Genomic DNA, 18,751 nt, shown 5'->3' with positions numbered 1-18,751 from the left:
ATATCTATGTAAAGGTTATGATCTACTGAATATATTCATACTATTTTTATGCATGTGTCATTGTTGTATTCGAAGTTATAAATTTTGGCTGTATACTTGTTTGATTTTAAATAGCCTTAGTAAGGCATTTGGTCAGCTTCTTTAGAAAGGAATTTGCAAGTTAAGAGCCCAATCAAGAAGCACTTAACAGACAATGGATCTTGGAAGGCTCCAATCCACATAAGTCTACATGAGGACGTTCAAGGTAGCATGTGAACCGTGGCTGCTACCCGTAAGTTCTGAGTCATGCATGGGCATGTGACTTGCCCATGTGACTCCAAAACTCCATCTTGGAGCTGAAATTCTACACAGGCGGGAGGGGTATTGTAGCCAGACAGCCAGCCCCCCCTCAGACCAGCATTGCTGGAAACACAGGAGCCAAAACAACAGGGCACTCAACATAAATTCCAGCACAGCCTTTGAAGCTGTGAGAAGCACAGGTGTGCTGTGACAATGTGCCTCTGGGAACATATACAACGATTAGGCTCACAGCAGACAGAGAAGCTGTGACAGACATGGCTCTTAGCCCCTACTAAATAGCGTGATGCACACACCCCAACATCCTAGGTGGGAAAATATTTACCCTGATAAAAGAAGTGTCCAGTAGTCGAAACTTATTGTTTCTCCCTTGCAAGTGTGAACTACTCTTGCGAGAGCTGGCGTCGCCCAGACAGACCAGCCCCAATTTGGCATAAGAAAGGAGAAAGAGAATAAAGGAGTACAGAGGTATAAGTATGGGACCTACAGCACCATGATTTTTGAGTGCTTTTCACTATCTATCTGCTGGTCAGATAAGTGACAGCCTCCCAAGGCTTCTGCAGCTAAGAGGGTCCCTAAGCCTTGTCCCTTATTCGTCTTTCCGCGGAATTGAGTGACCGATCCTGGCTTGGCACCGCTGGAATCGAGAGATGCAAGGAGGGTAAGAAGCACCCACACCTGATCTCCTATCTTTAGCGTACACATATTTTGAAATAGAGCTCTATACTTTGTTTTCTTTCTTTGGGATTGTGGCTTCAGTTTTGTAACTTGTTTGTGTGTGTAACATCTCTACATTTAAATAAGTAGGCACTAGCAATTTTGTAACCACATGATTAGAATCTAGTTTAATAAATTTTGGTAACCATTGTGCATAAGCCTGACTTGTTTCTCTGGTTTACTGTAAAGCAGCCAACACAATTAAAGAACCTCAGCCGTTTTTGGCTATAAAGCCTGGCCATTAGGTGAGAGTACTAAGAGCCTAGCGTTGAGTTGTGCCGCCTCCACGGGGCAAACTCTTGGGGCACCTGTCAGTCAATCCTGGCTGCCCGCTGCGAAGGAGCTCTGAGCTCTAGCAGTTAAAGTCACGGGTGTGGAGAGGCTCTTAGTGCTGCCATTGGGGCACCTGTCAGTCAGTGTTGACTGCCCGCTGCGAAGGAGCTCTGAGCTCTAGCAGTTAAAGTCACGGGTGGTTAGGACCTTGGGGCATCCGTCAGCCTAGCCCGGGCTGCCCGCCGCGAAGGGACAGTGCGTCCTAGCGGTTAAAGTCACGGATGGTATAAACGGGCATAGCTGGCACCTCACCAAACATCCCTGGCCATCGGCTAACAGATTTGGCGTCACGAACAGGATTGTGATATAGGCTGCACTACAGTAACACAATGAAACCAGTCATGATAAACACCACAGAATTCCCTGAGCTAGAGAAAAGTTTGACCCAAGAGGGATGGGGAAATCCTCTGTGGAGCAAAGAACTGCTGGAGAAATATTGGGGAAAACCAGCAGAGATCTGGCAGCATTTCTGTAACTGGAGAACTGCCTGCAAGATGAAGAAAGGGAAAGGAAAAGGTGCTTGTATATGGCTGCTTACTAACATTTGGCAAGCTACCTGTAAAGATTATCATAGTCTGGCAATAGAATTTAATAGGCTACAACAGGAAAGGGACGCACTGCGCAAGGAATGCCAGAATTTAGATACCAGAGTAAGAACACTGAATAGGGATATGGAACATCTTCAGAAAAGATTACTTCCCTTAATTGAGAAAGAAGGGATAGAACGAAGGGAAAAGCTGGAGACTAAAACACGCAGAATCAACCGGGCTAAAGTTGAGACTGCTCTCTGGCTAGACCCTGAGGAATGGGATGGAGACATTTGGGATTCAGCAGATGAGTCCCCCTCCTCTGAGGAGGAAGGTCCCTCTGTAAAATTAAGACCAGCTATCACACATCACAAATCAGAAGAACATGAGGGAAATTTGAGTGGGGCAGAGCTGGATGAAGAAGGGGATGATAATGATCCATCCACCTCTTCAAAAACAAAAAGGGGAGGTAAAAAGGGAAAAGGGAGTAAAGCTCCAACACACTTTACCAAAATTACCACCCGCCAATATACTCCCATGGAGTTAAAAACAATCCAGGGAGATTTTGCTAAAAAGCCTGAGGAAGGTATAATAGAGTGGCTGGTCCGCCTCTGGGACACTGGGGGTGGATATATACGCCTGACAGCCCAAGAAACTGAGCGCCTTAACTTAGGTGCAGGAATATTCCTGGAACACTCAGAGGGGAACACCCCTAAAACACTTTGGTCTCTGGCTTGTCGATGGGCAAGAGGAATTTACCCAGCAGACCGAGATGAACCCACAGTAATGCACTGGACCAACATAGATGAGGTAAAAGCAGTTCTATTAACTGTGGCTGTCATTAGCATGCTTGGCCAAAACCCTCAAGAGTTAGCCTATGAAAGTCCATGGGAGGGTCAGGTAAATGTAGAGGATCTCAGACCCCTGCTTAAGGGAGCTCCGAGTAACCATAGGGCTGTGGCACTGTCCCTTAGATCAGAAGCTGCAGCACATAACAGTACCTTTCGGGCACTGCTAAACCTTCTGGTGTCATACTTTAGAGAATTCGGAGACATCAGAGCACTGACAGGCAAAGCTAAGATGCGTTCCCTTCAGGGAAACAAGGGGGCACCATCTAAAGGACATAAAAACAAGCGAGAGCCAACCCAGGAGGAAAAGGAGCTTAGAGCCAAGTTGTGGAGACAATGTCTGGCTTTAGGGTATCCCAGAGATGTGATAAATGGACTGCCCACAGAGCGGCTAAAATTATTCACCACCTTTAAAAGAGCTGACTGGGAGACAACTAATGCTACTCCCAGTGCACCTCTGCAGCTCTCTCCTCCTTCCCCAGCTGCAGACACCCGGTATACTCCATTGCTGCAGCAACTGCAAGAGTTACCAGAGCAGGGAAACTAGCTTGCGGGGGTCACTCTCCTCTCCCAATAAACCAGCTTAAATCCAAAGAGGAGAAAACAACAGCAAAAGACCCCCGGATATATGTAACTGTAAATGACAAACACATTGTTCCTTTCTTAATGGACACAGGGGCTCAAATGTCCATGATTAAGCGAGAAAGTTTTCAGGGCTCGCCACTTACTGGCCGAAAGCAGGTACTTGTTACAGGAGTAAATGGCAGTACCATAACTTACCCATTAGTTAAGATAAAACTGGATATCCCATTGCAACCCCACCATCAGCCCCGAAAATATGAGGTGATTTTGGGCAATGCCAACATACTGGGCATGGACGTTTTAAGAGGAAAGAAGGGAAGGATTAATGGGGAAAGATGGGCTTTTGGAGTCAGTTCTGTTCCTCATGCCACCCACCTGGAAGAGGAAAGCCCTCCCCACTATTCTGTAAACTTACTTAGCAGCGCGCCTGCTCTCCCGCCCTCAACAGTAACAAACATAAAGCAGTATAATGTTCCAGCTGAGGCCATAAGCCCTGTTACTGACCTGATCAAAGATTTGGAACAGCGAGGAATTTTAATTCGTACCCACTCTCACTTTAATTCTCCTGTGTGGCCCATCAAGAAACCAAATGGCAAATGGAGACTCACTATAGACTATAGGAAGCTAAACAGTAACACTGGACCATTAACTGCAGCAGTCCCTAGCATAACAGATATTGTAAACACCATACAAACCTGGGATAAACCCTGGCTAGCAGTATTAGATGTAAAGGACATGTTCTTCATGGTCCCTTTGCAACCAGCTGACCAGGAAAGATTTGCTTTTACTTGGAAAGGTGTACAATACACTTTTACCCGAATGCCACAAGGGTTTAAACACTCACCCACTATTTGCCATGGGGCACTGGCAAAGGTCCTAGATGACCTTATACTGCCACCCAATATACAAACTGTGCAATACATTGATGACATCTTAATAGGTGGGAAAACCTCAGAAGAGGTACAGGAGGCTATGAATCAAATCAAAGAAGCACTAGAAGCCCTTAATTTAGAGTTACCAGCTGAGAAATGCCAAGGTCCCTCCCAAGAGATAAAATTCTTAGGTACTGTATGGATGGGAGGTAGGAGGTCTGTGCCTAATGACACTGTGCAAGAGCTAAATCAGGCATCCTCCCCTGAAAGTAAAGATCAATTGAGACAGATTTTGGGAACCCTGGGGTTTTGGAGAAAACATGTACCTGGCTTTGCCATTATAGCCAGACCATTGTACAATTTGTTAAAGAAAAGTGCTGCCTGGGAATGGGCTCCTGCCCATGAGGAAGCCCTCAGGCAACTGATAGGGGAGATACACACCTATCAGGCTCTGGGTCCCATACATCCTGAAGCCCCATTCCATTTGTACCTAACTGTGGGAGCCACTGGAATGTCTTATGCTCTCTGGCAAGAAAGTGACACTGCTCCCAGACGACCAATTCAGTTTGGTTCCAAGTCATGGCAAGGGTCACAGGCTAACTACACGCCTTATGAGAAGGTGCTTCTGGCAGCTTACACAGCCTTGAGAGAAACTGAGGAATTAACTCAGGATAAGGACATCACAATTCACACTCCTCTTCCAATCATTAAACCTATATTGGAAGGGAAAGAGTTACCACCTGGTGTAGCACAAAAAATGACTGTCCAAAGATGGGCACTTTACATACACCACAGGGTAGGTAGTGCAGACACTGCACAAAACCCCACTATGATTCAGGAATCCCTATGGAAAGTAGGAATGCCTGATGAATACAGCCTACCTCCACAGCAATCTCCCATTAAGGATGCTGCCCCATTTGACCCTTCTAAGCCTGAGGGAGTATGGTTCACTGATGGCAGTGCCAGGCTGGTTAAAGGAAAATGGAAGGGAAAAGCTGCAGCAGTGCCTGCAGACACCTCTGCAGCACCCCTAACTGCTGAAATTGATGGGTCAGCACAACTTGCAGAATTGGCTGCAATTAAACTGGCCTGTGAAGCAGGAGCCACCGCAGTATATACGGACTCCTATGCGGTATGGGCAGGTGCCACTCAGTGGATCACTAACTGGAAAAATAACCACTGGGAAATAGGAGGTAAACCAGTATGGGGACTGGAATACTGGAAGTGGTTATATCAGCATGCCCTGCAACAACCCCTGTCTATAGGACATGTCTCAGCTCATCAGAGGAATAATACCCCAGCTGCACAGTTAAACAATTTAGCCGATGCAGCTGCCCAGCTCTTTACCACACAAGTAGAATGGGAACGCTTATATTCATGGTTACATGATAATTTAGGACACACAGGAAGTGATGAGTTAGTGCGGCAAGCACATATCAGGGGGTGGCCTATCACCCACAGACAGGCTAGAGACCTGGTGCAAGCCTGCGCTATTTGTGCTGAGACTAGAAAACATATAGCAGAAGGACAAAGGTTTGCCAGGCTAAGAGATGGAAAAACACTATGGGCAACCTGGCAGGTCAATTATGTCGGACCACTGCCCACTACAAGGCAGAGGTGGAAATACATCTTGACTGGGGTAGAAATTGTTTCAGGGATTGGTTTTGCATATCCAACCCGATTGGCAACAGGGTTGTCCACAATTATGGGACTAAACCGCTTAACAGCAATTGTCCCAATGCCTCAAGAAATCCAATCAGATAATGGTTCGCATTTTAAGAATAAACTTATAAGGGAATGGACCCTTAACCATGGAGTCCAATGGACCTTCCACCTTCCATATCGACCTCAATCTAATGGCATGGTCGAGCGCTGGAATGGGTTGCTAAAGAATCACTTGAAGCCTACTGATGGCACATGGGGAGACAGACTGGACGAAGTGGTGCAGAGATTAAACAACAGACAGACTCCTACAGGAAGTCCAATCAGCAGGGGATTCTTCCCTACAGGGAAAGCTATCTCCCCTGCCAGAACACCACTGCACAGTTCCAAGTATGCTCCCGGGGACACTGTTGTGATTAAACACCCAGCTCTGGGAACCTTTACCTGCGTTTTGCACGCCTATAAAGAGAAAGGTGTATGGGGTGCCTTAAATGCTGATAAAAGGCTAATAACCATTACAGAGGCTTGGATCGCATCCAAGACCGGCTGACCATGTGATTTATTGCAGGAATGGTCCCATGGTTCCGAGCAACCTGCCAGCTAACCTGTCAGCAAAATGGACCATGCAGCAGACCTGTTTGATCACTAGAGACTACTATGGACTGTTGATATATTTGCCATTACTTATAATAGCAGGTGTAATTTTTGCTTTTGGTTTTAAAATAAGTTTTTTAGCTAGAACACGACCACCAGAGATATGTTCCTGCAAGCCCTCATGATCCTTCTGTTGGCTCCAGTCACCATGGCAATACCAGAACATCCTCTTCGGGGAGCAATCCAAACCATCGCCTCAGCTGCTGGTGCTACAAATTGCTGGATGTGCACCTTGCTAAATTCAACCAATGGACTGGGAATTGAATTTGTACCACTCAGCCTAAATGATTGGTGGAACAAAAGCGACATCTTTCGGTGGGGACCACCAGCATGGTACACCACCAACCCTCGCATTGACTCGGGGGGAGGTGGGACAATGGCATCGCACTGTTTGGGGACGGCCTGTGGAATATGTAACGGGATACACTTGGGATTTTCCCTCTCCCCGTTTTTACATTCAGTTGTAAATACTGTTTTAACCATTTTAATTATTGTAATTGTTTTTTGTGTAACTTTATGTATTATGAAGCGTTTGATTCAAACTGCTCTTTCCTCCACACAAATCAGATACCTAGAGCTAAAAGGGATCCTAACCAATTCCGTGAACCCTCATCCTCTAATTTGGTTGTTGGGTATTTCTAGATTTCCCCAAGGAGGGCAAGAGGTGCTGGCATCACCGCCACCTTGCAATCTGGGATGTAGTGTGGTGCATCAGGGGGTGGAATGTAGCCAGACAGCCAGCCCCCCCTCAGACCAGCATTGCTGGAAACACAGGAGCCAAAACAACAGGGCACTCAACATAAATTCCAGCACAGCCTTTGAAGCTGTGAGAAGCACAGGTGTGCTGTGACAATGTGCCTCTGGGAACATATACAACGATTAGGCTCACAGCAGACAGAGAAGCTGTGACAGACATGGCTCTTAGCCCCTACTAAATAGCGTGATGCACACACCCCAACATCCTAGGTGGGAAAATATTTACCCTGATAAAAGAAGTGTCCAGTAGTCGAAACTTATTGTTTCTCCCTTGCAAGTGTGAACTACTCTTGCGAGAGCTGGCGTCGCCCAGACAGACCAGCCCCAATTTGGCATAAGAAAGGAGAAAGAGAATAAAGGAGTACAGAGGTATAAGTATGGGACCTACAGCACCATGATTTTTGAGTGCTTTTCACTATCTATCTGCTGGTCAGATAAGTGACAGCCTCCCAAGGCTTCTGCAGCTAAGAGGGTCCCTAAGCCTTGTCCCTTATTCGTCTTTCCGCGGAATTGAGTGACCGATCCTGGCTTGGCACCGCTGGAATCGAGAGATGCAAGGAGGGTAAGAAGCACCCACACCTGATCTCCTATCTTTAGCGTACACATATTTTGAAATAGAGCTCTATACTTTGTTTTCTTTCTTTGGGATTGTGGCTTCAGTTTTGTAACTTGTTTGTGTGTGTAACATCTCTACATTTAAATAAGTAGGCACTAGCAATTTTGTAACCACATGATTAGAATCTAGTTTAATAAATTTTGGTAACCATTGTGCATAAGCCTGACTTGTTTCTCTGGTTTACTGTAAAGCAGCCAACACAATTAAAGAACCTCAGCCGTTTTTGGCTATAAAGCCTGGCCATTAGGTGAGAGTACTAAGAGCCTAGCGTTGAGTTGTGCCGCCTCCACGGGGCAAACTCTTGGGGCACCTGTCAGTCAATCCTGGCTGCCCGCTGCGAAGGAGCTCTGAGCTCTAGCAGTTAAAGTCACGGGTGTGGAGAGGCTCTTAGTGCTGCCATTGGGGCACCTGTCAGTCAGTGTTGACTGCCCGCTGCGAAGGAGCTCTGAGCTCTAGCAGTTAAAGTCACGGGTGGTTAGGACCTTGGGGCATCCGTCAGCCTAGCCCGGGCTGCCCGCCGCGAAGGGACAGTGCGTCCTAGCGGTTAAAGTCACGGATGGTATAAACGGGCATAGCTGGCACCTCACCAAACATCCCTGGCCATCGGCTAACAGGTATCCACCCACAAGAGAAAGTCTATTTAAACTCCTGGGAGACCCCTCCATTTTGTCTTCAGCTGGCTCAAGAGATAGCCTCTCCACCCCCAAGGATACCAGAAAGAAACTGGAACAAAGGACAGTAACTATAGGGGTTTTGAGTGATTGCTGGACCCAGACTAGAAGGAGACTAGTCTGTAAAAGGAAGCTTACTGGAACTCCTCTGAGGGTGAGGTTTTATCTGTATTCAGTTTTCTTACTGTATTAGACACAGACTTGCATGTTTTATTTTATTTTGCTTGGTAATTCACTTTGTTCTGTCTGTTACTACTTGGAACCACTTAAATCCTACTTTAAGCATGTGCTTAAGTCATATTGATTCCAATGGGACATAAGTAGATGTGCTTCGCTGAATCAGGGCCAAAATCTGTAGGACAGGGATTCTAATATAAGTAACAATCTCTGCTATTGGGCCTAAACTGTTATCATTAATCCAGGCAAAATGGACATTCCCACATGCATACAGAATATTTCCTATTTTGGCCATGATGGATTATAATATTTAGCTCTTATATAAGATCATGTCATAAAAGAGATGGCCCAACCAAGCCATATTTCCAAAAGGAAAATATGAAATGGGCAATGCTCATTTTGTCCTTCTGAGCCAATGTCCATTCCAAGCAGACAGATAACAGGGAGTCAGGTTTAGGGATTCATCTTGTCGTGTCCTCATACTGCTTCCTAACACATCCATGCACAGACCATTGCCTAATCATTGCACTCCACCAGGTCACTGGAAGAGCATTCACACTCAAGCAGCTGGCATCACAGGAGATGCTTCGTATTTTGAGGCTCTCTGCCGCAGCCAGAGGTATTGGGGCCAGTGATATAGCCCCAGGTGATCATCACTTCTCTAGACCCACTCCAGTGCACTATTGATTAAGGGAAGTCCAGGGTTGATCTGCACTGGGTGGTAGGTGCTCGACTGGTGGGAGCCAGAGCACACAGGCTACAGAGTCGTTCTCTACTCTTGTTTGCCATAACTGAACCTTTGCTGGGTGACAATGTTTTGTGTTTAATGGTGGCAAGAAAACTTTGTTGCGACTTCAGTCGACTCAGCATTGGTGTTGTGTAGCCGAGCGGATATCTTGGATCTGTGCATTGCCTTGTGTGTTTGACTCTACAAGCAATACCCAGCACATATCAGGAGGAGCAATACCTGAGAGGATGAAGAGGCTGTGACATGGGTAGGCTTAAGGCATCCTGTAATAAAGCAGCAGGCAGTGTTAACAGATGGAAGAAGGTTTAGGGAAGGAAGAAGCAGAGGGATCAGAAAATCAATGGAGAGTCTTAGCAGAGGTGGGAGCCCAACAGCGGGAAGTCAGTGAGGCATCTTTTCCTTGGGAGGCAACAGGGAAATCAGTAAGGAGTTCAAGGGTCAAGAGTGCAGTGAGCAATGAGAAGTATGAGCTGTCCAGAAACAGAGGCAGGAGAGGGAGCATGGGAGCCATTAGAGAATCTCCCACCTCCAATTTCCGGTTGGGTGTGAGCAAAGCAAGCTGCTCTGAACAACTGCTTGGCTTCGGAGAAAGGCTTTTTTTGTCCAGTTGATGTAGGATAAATCCAGTACACTTCAAGTGGAATTAGCTCACATTAGCTGTGTTACACCATCAAACTATACCATCCTAAGAATGTTTAACTGGCTGGAACATTAAGTTTGCTTTCATCCCCAGGAAACCTTTTGGGATAAAGATGCTGAAAACTCCTGGCCTGGTCTGTCCATATACATTTGTTCACTGCCATAGATTTGGGGTTACTTTGACTCAGCTACACCCTCATAATGGCTTGGATCAAATACAGCCTCAAAATGACAAAATATGACCCAGAGCCTGTAAACCCTCATTCTGACATGCTGCTTCATTGGTATCATTGTCCTACGAGCAAGGATTACTCCTGTGAGTAAGGGATTTCAGGGCTAGTCTCTATGCTGAGGTACTTTCAGAAAGATGAGAAATAGGTTCATCTCAAGAAGAGCTCTGTACTAGCTGCAACTTAATGTGAAACATTTAGATGAACAAAGACTAAAGAAAAAGAAAAATCCACTTGTGAGTTAAATAACAAGAAAATGTTACCAGTGAGTATATACTTACCCGCCCCCTCAGTTTATTTGCCTAGAAATGTGAATCATTTAAGGCCAGATGCTGATACTTTTACTCTGGTTTAGTAACCCCACTGACTTTAGGGGGTTACTCATGAAGTAAGGTACTATTCAGCATGAGAAAGGGCATCATAATCTTAAAAGTTAATCATGCTGGGTCTGATTCTTTCACCCATACACTCACTGAGCAGCTTCTTTCTATGCAAGGAGTCCCAGTGAGGTCATTGTATGAACCATGACAATCTTTTTTTCCAATTTATTATGCAAAAATATTGATGCTTTTGAGTTAGAAAAGAAAGAAGAAAGAAGAAGTCATCAGTATTACAGTAATACATGGATTATTTCATTGGAAAGCTGACGACATATAGTAGAAAAAACACTTTGATAAAGAAGCTTATCCCTTTTCTTTTTTATTTCTAAAATGTGGCTAATTCCTGCTTTGAGCATTTTGATACTTGATCAAACATTTAATTCACATTTATATATAAAGAAATTATATTTTAAGAACATGTTCTTCTGCTCGTTCCCTCCTCACTCATGAAATTCTTCTGGGTTAAGGCCTGTACTGTTAGGGAGACTAGGAATGGTTGTAGGCCTGTTTGAAGAAATCAGTCGTGATGGATTTGAAGGAGGATTTAGTTACAGGGAGGATTTGGAACCAGAATTCCCAGGACTTTTTACCCTGGTTGATTTCTTTTTTTCTTTCCCTCCCTCAAGTGAAAATGTCATGAGTTCCTTGGTTTTGGAATGCCATGTCGTTGTCCTTGGAAATATAATTCACAATGAATTATCTTCTCAGAGGAAGCGTTCAGTCTCTAGAGAAGTTTCATGTCTTCAAAAGGCCATTTTATGGGTATTTTAATGAACATGAATACTGTACACAGCGAATCTGTGGCATGTGCAGTCAGCAGCACTGAAAGCCTTGAACTCCAGAGATTCTTAAGTTTGCAAAATGAAACTACCGCTGTGTCACTAACTGAGGTTCAAATAGACCATGGCACCTTACTGGCAAACGGAACCAAAATCAGATCAGTTTTGGTAATATGTCTCAGAGCCATGTGAAAGGTAACCACACAAGAAATAAAGTATATTAGTAATATTATTTAAACAGAACTTAGGTAATGCAGACGGCGACTTGAATACACAAGCTTGAAAAACTTACCAGCAGGTGTTATGGTAGTTTTTGGTGCTGGAAGTAAACTCCTGCGGGGAGTTGCTGTGCTGGTTGATACCTGCAGTGCAGTCCTACTGGTCCCCTTGGGTAAATCTTTAGAAGGCACAGATGCCTTAGGAGGGGTTTGCTCTTCACTGCCAAAGTTTGAACCTGCAGGAGGCCAAAATTGCACTAATTATAACTTCATAAAAAATGTATGCAAGTTCTGGAGCATAGACTGAGCTCATGTTTACAATTATAAGCTATAAAGGCATATTCTCCTCATTACTCAGACTGGCTCTGTTACATGTATATTTCTCCCAGTGCCACCGGTTATTCACAGGTAAAGGGTTCCCAATACTGGATTTCTACTATGTTAAGTCTAGGCTGCTTTTAGGGCCTTTTTCTGACAGCACTTACTACCGGCCTCCTTAGTGCTTACTACTGTGAGCATTTTTGCTTGACTACTGTCCATGGAACCTCCGATGGCAGTAAGCACTGCCTCTGGTATGTAAGATCAGGGCCAGAAGGCTTAGCACCTTGCAGAATCAAGTCCTTAATCAGCTAGGGTTTGTTACAATCAATTCTTCTGATCTTATACAGAAATTTGAATGATAACATGAAAAGAAAAATCTGCTTTAATCAGCACATACTTTTCAATCATATTCTCGTACTTAATCTAAGGTTGCCAAGGTTTCCATTTGATACAAACCTTTCAAAACCCCTGTACGTGTTCACTTGGCTTTCCTCTATTTGCCACCTAAGAAATAATCACATCCTATGCTCCTTGCAGATATAAGGAAATCAGTTTTTTTCTACATTTAAAAAAGAAACAGTGGAGTGTCTTCTTATCTATTAAGTAGAAAGCCTAAGCGGAGTGAGAGATTACAGCAGGTTTGGACTTGAACGTTCGCAGGAATATGAAGCATTTGCTTGAAAAATGAGCACAGACACTGGCAAGAAAGATACAGAATTTCACAGAAAGACTATAATTTTTTATTTTCATTATTTTAAACAGAGAGGAATAAAATGCTATTTAGGTATGGCCTGGAGTGAAATGATAGCATTATTAAAATAGCTAGCATGCCAAAGTCCTCAGTCTTTTTAAGATGTAGGCTTCTTATTCATGCATAAAGAGACTTTTAATTTTCTTTCTGAACATCTTAGGATCTGTTATAAAAAAGGTGCACGTTTCAAAAAGAAAAGCACCTTTTCTGATAAAAGGAAAAACTGTATCACCCAGCTTTGAAAAAATACCTTAAGATTTGCTGTCCCTTGCGTGCCGGTCTTAAGTTAAAGGAGTGTGCCTAAAGTCTACATGAATTGCTACAAACACATTTAAAAGACAAGGTGGGTGAGGTAATATCTTTTATTGGACCAACTTCTGTTGGTAAGAGAGACCAGCTTTTGATCCACACAGAGCTCTTCTTCAGGTCTGGGAAAGATAGAAGGAGCTCTGTGTAGCTCGAAAGCTTGTCTCTCTCACCAACAGAAGTTGGTCCAATAAAAGATATTACCTCTCGTGCCTTGTCTCTCTAATATCCTGGGACTGACACAGCTGCAACTACCCTGCATACTACAAACTCATTTGACCTTTACTCAAATAACAAGCAACATTAAAAATTCAAATTAAACCATCTACTGTATTTGAATGGGAGCAGAAAAACCACAAGCATGTATCATCCTAACACTGCCATGCACATAACACCCCAAATACATTACACAGTTGTGTTGCTTCAGAATTACAGGAATTTTTCACCAGTTTAACAAAGGTTAAAGATTATGGAGCTAATTCTCCGCTGGCAGAATTCCATGGACTTGAATGAAGTTAGACCACCAGGAAATTTGGCCCAACCTATGTAATGTCCACTGCAGTTGTGCATGCTGAAGGCTCTCCTGGATGTTAGTGATATTTTATTGGGCATGCTCTCATTTAATCATTTAACCACGTGCTGCTAAAATTATTAACTGTTCTTTGAAATGTGCTCACACAGCTGATCTGGGATGATTTTTTTAAAGTATAGGAGCTGTCTTCAAGAGGAAATATTTCTTGTTATTTGCAGAGATATACACATCAAATGTCCTTTTATTGAAACCTCATATGCCTCTCTTTTATTCTCTTATGTGAAATTTATTATACAGAGAATATTTCAATTTAGAAACCTGGCTAGCTTCCAGCAGAGAAGCAATTCTTCTGTCTGAAGCATGAGGTGTCAGGGGAAGCTATATAATCTCTTCTGAGAGAGATCTTGCATTACAAATAAATAAATAAATAAATTCAGTTTTTTAGTATGAAGTGTAGCTGGCAACAAAAAGCCTTGCCCTTTGAAACACAACAGAAGAGGGCCAATAATTAAAGAATCATTACAGGCTGAATGGAAAGCCATCTGAAATGTGATGTGATCATATACCAGGTATCCAGAAATGCCCAGTACCTGGAGAGTGATGTTAAAGCCTATGGTCATTTCCTGTCACATACACTGTTGTGCTGATAATAGAACAGAAGAGGAACAAATACTCTCAGAATTTTTTAAATTATTTGTTCCGTTATTCATCTTTTAATAAGGAGATACTGACTTCTTGAGGATGTCAAGTTGAATAGCAAGATTTATAGATCCAAGAGGTACCACGCTGAGGTCAGTGTTTTACTTAAGGGACAATATATCTCATCTTGCTGTTCACCCAAATATGAAGTCTATACACATGTGAATGTGTGTGGGAATACATGTGTGCACACAGACACACGTATGTTTACATAATCTCAAGGCTGTTCCCGCTGATGTCACTGGGGACAGGATTGGGCCCTCATTGTTCCAATCAGTCGAGCAGCAGGGCTGGAATTCCAGCTTGCTACATACACTTCCGGAATTTTTCTTTTCTTTTAAGCTAACATTCTGAAGCAGAGAGTAAATTAAAACCCACTATTCCTCACCTCCTGAGAGGAGAATAATAGTTTCAATTAACTCAGTGCAGCTACTTACCTCTCGGAAGCAAATTAGGTAACGTGATGACTCCTCACTTAACAATTTTCCGTCAGTCATGACAGCATGTTTCCATCTATGGCCCTGTAGTGGGGTGGTCACCCGCTCCTGCGTTAAAAGGCTTAAAACAGCCCGGGGAGAGCCTGTGGCAGGGAAGGAAAAGTGGGGCTGACTGGGAGAAGCAGCCTCAGCTGGGGGCCATGCCCCAGTCAGGCCGCGGCTGGCTTAATCAGGGCCCAGCTGGCCCTTATAAGAGGGCAGTGGGCCAGGAGCAGACAGAGTCTCCTCTAGCTGTGGAGGGGGACGGGCCTGGCTGCTGGGGAGTGTACCAGGGTACCTGAGGTGAAGCAGGGCTGAGGAAGGCCAGAGGAGCTGGGAGGCTCCAGACTGGAAAAGCCCCAGGCTGTAGGCCTGGCAGACAGCCTAAGCCAGGGTACTGGGGTTGCAAAAGGGCAGCCCACGGGTAGGCAGAGGCAGCAGGTCCAAACCCCCCTTGCCTATGATGACTGGCTTATACAGACTGCAGTCGGCCCCAGTGAAAGGGGGCTAGATGGTGACTGGCAGTAGCCCATAGGCTGAGGCAAGGTGGGGATAGAGGGTGGGAGGTTCCCCGGGGAGGGGAGACCCAAATCTGTGGGGTATTGCCTGGAGGGGCAGCTCCCCAGGCAAAAGGGCACCGGCGTCTGGGAGGGACACGGGGGCCAGTGATGGCGAGACACTGGCAGAGGGCGCTCCAGAGCTGGTAAAAAGAGCTAATTCCTAGACAGCCAGCAGGAGGCGCCGCTGGGTGAGTCTGCGCCCTGTTACAGGCCCATGAGTGACTCAATATTATTTGCTCTCTTAAAATCTACCTATTCCTTATTTTTTTTACTAAAAAGCGTATACAGAAACAGCAAGATGAGCAGATGCATGAAAGGAGTTTCCACGAGATTACATTGCTGTAACCTCCATTCTTCCTTGCCCACTCCTCTTTATACTTTGCCCTCAATTGTTGTGTCATGTGTAAAACTTAAGCCATGTCTACACTTAAAAGCTTACATGGAACAGCTGTATCGATACAGCTGAGCTCTCCCGTTGACATAATAAAACCAGCTCAGTGAGTGGCAGTAGCTATGTTGGCCAAAGGGGGCCTAGGATACACTCAATGAAGCCATGCCAGGTGCATAAGTATAACCAGTTTTATTGCCAAAGTATAAGAAGCTTCCCAGCCTTCATGCATTACTAAATACATGCTTTTCAGCAAGCAAGCAAGAATCAATGCTTATGCCCCTTCTGCTACAGACAGTCCCAGACCCTCCTGCCTTGTCCTTGAGGGCTCGTAGCAGGCGCTGCTCCAGCGTGGGGAATTCCTGGGCACCCACAAGGCCTAGGTCCGCAGGGAAGACTGTTCATCTAAAACAATTCGCATAGCTTCTTTTATCACCACCTCTTTCTCAGGGGAGCGAATTCACCCACAAGCAGGCTCTGGCAGGAGAAACTGTTGCTTCCTAGTCCCAACAGCGGGAGACGCTCTCCTGGTTTTTTCACACCCCTGAGCGACAAAAGTTTTCCCGACATAAGTGCTAGTGCTAACATAAGCTGACGTAAGTGCTCGTGTAGACATGGCCTTAGAGCCTAAGCTCTTCTGTGAAGCACCTGGCGCATCTCATGGGTGCTATAAAAGAAACAAATACACATATATTGTTCTTAATAACACTTCCTGAGTATTAACAACCAGCTGAGTGGCTAAGGGCCTTCTGCTACACTCCTGGTTATCGACTCCTTACTGCAAGTCGTTGATCCCCAAGGATTCCTTCTTCCCTTTCTGTGGAAAAACATGTGGAAAAGGAACAGATTTGTGAGCCATGGTTGCACCCCACCCATCCTCTACACTGTAGGGCATGTAGAGATATGGAAAGGCCAGAGGTGGGCCAAGTATTGTAGGCTAGGGATTTAAATGAAATGGTGAATCAAAACCAGGTTCCCAGCCCGATACACAGACAACAGGCTGTGCACCTCACAGCTCCCTACTCTCATCCTGGTGGCACAGTTAGCAGATTGGTTAGATGTCTGTTAGCCTTTAAAAGAGGCAAGTTTTTTTGCACATACCAGTAGTTCCTAATTTTTTAAATTTAACAAATACCAAATGAAAAAAATTAAAAAGCACGAATAGTTACATACATTTTTTAGGCAAAAAAGTCAGTGGGAATTTTTAAAAATCCTTTGTTTAACTTGAAAGAAATTCAATCATTTTGCCAAGGGAACATGTCACTTTGCGCACATGATAAGTATGAGCAGAGTTCCATTCTTGAACGGTAAACAGTACAGAAGATTTTGACACAGAAGATTTTGCATGTAAGACTCGCCAATGGCGAGTGGGCTAGCATAGTGACAGCTTTCTTTATCTCTATTTGTTAGTGTCCTACAGTTTCTTTCTGTCAGAGAACTTGAGCAGGCTCTGTCAAAAAGAGGCCTGTGTCTGGCAATATTTTGAACTTTTTTGTTTTACTGATAAATAAAACATGAAAAGGGACAAGAGCATTTGGAGCCAGTCCTCTTCTATGGCTCAGTGTCTCATGAGCTGCAACGTGAAGCCTCTTAGATTGAGTAAGTTTCCGGATCTTCACAGCAGATCAAGCATCAGACTGTTTTGGCAGTGAGCTGGGAGATGTTAGTTACCTACTGCAGCTATGATCACACCCACGAGGGAAACACAGAGAACGCATCTGCATACATATATGTTCAGTGAAGCTCTCACGTTCATCCAGAGCAGTACCTGAGACCTTTCTGTTTTCAAGTTTCACAGACACTACTTGATGTCAAGTTTAAAAACAATAAAAAGTATTTCTAGTTGTTATAGGCAGGATACCACATAATAAATAGTAATACTACTTAGCAGTTGTCATCCACGTATCTCAAAGTTCTTTACAAATAGGGAAAATGAGGCACAAAGGGGTCAAGTGACTTGCTCAAATTCACACAGCAGGTCAAGGCAGAGATGACTATAGAGAGCGGAGAAAAAGCATGATCATCAGAATGATTTAAAGATGAACATTCACCTGCAACATTTTGGCCTGATTTTCTATCTGGGCTTTATCAGGTTACACTTTGGTGCCCACAGTTTTGCTACAACAAATATTTGTAGGTGCAATTTTGCATCTATGATTATTTGTGGGTGTAGCTCAGGTCATTTAAGCACTTTATTTGTGGACCCAGTCTGGTGCTTAGATGCTTCACTGACCTAAATTATACCTGCAAATAATTACAAGGAGAATAATGGTGATTAGCTTTGGAAAATCTAGCCTTCTCCTCCCAATGAAAGGTATGTCTGCAGTGTTACTGGATCAGAACCAGGATGTCCTCTGAGACTTCACAAGTAAATAACAGTGTCAAACCGGGCAGATGTGAAAATGAAAAAAGCAAGACTCAAACCACTGAGACCACGTCAGAGAACAACAAATGGTTGTACTGTGACATGCTGCATAACTCAATGGGAAGGACAATACTTCTTATCCAGTAACGATGGTCCCTAGGAACAACATAATAAGGTTTCAAAGATTACAGAAAAGATGTTATCATAACTTACAGTCAATGTCTGGTGCTCTGAGTAATACTCTGAGCAGGAAAATCCCTAAACCATTGTCAATAAGCCAGTGACATTTAAAACAAAAATACAAGCAACATATTTCACTAGCTTAGATCATTTTCCTGTACATTAATTATTAAACTGCCTACTTCAGTTGTGATTTCTTCCCGATACTTTGGCAATCAATTTGTATACTTTAATGATAAGCTGCATAATGAGTCAGTTCACTTTCATATTGCATTAATTTCGCAGTCTTCTTTTCAGTTCAGTCTTGTTTAATTATTGATGCATACAATTCCTTTTACACATCCACTTTCATACTTTTCCACTTGATCTGTAGCTATTTAATTGATCAAGAAACATAATATGAATGAATGCTAGTCCGTAAGGGTTACTATGCTGGCACAAGGTTACCATTATAGAATGGATTATTA

At 44.0% G+C, this 18,751-nt stretch overlaps 1 protein-coding gene across 1 annotated transcript in view; it reads right to left on the bottom strand.

Annotated features, from left to right (window-relative positions):
* MTUS2 (microtubule associated scaffold protein 2) overlaps window positions 1–18,751 on the bottom strand; it is a 498,561-nt gene that overhangs the window by 131,582 nt on the left and 348,228 nt on the right. Inside the window, exon 6 of the mRNA XM_037891750.2 lies at window positions 11,781–11,942. Within this exon, the coding sequence (XP_037747678.1) occupies window positions 11,781–11,942 (162 nt within the window). The remainder of the gene's footprint in view (window positions 1–11,780; window positions 11,943–18,751) is intronic.

Source organism: Chelonia mydas, chromosome 1, assembly GCF_015237465.2.
Source record: "Chelonia mydas isolate rCheMyd1 chromosome 1, rCheMyd1.pri.v2, whole genome shotgun sequence".
Taxonomy (NCBI): domain Eukaryota; kingdom Metazoa; phylum Chordata; order Testudines; family Cheloniidae; genus Chelonia; species Chelonia mydas.
This window is presented reverse-complemented; position numbering and strand designations above follow the sequence as displayed.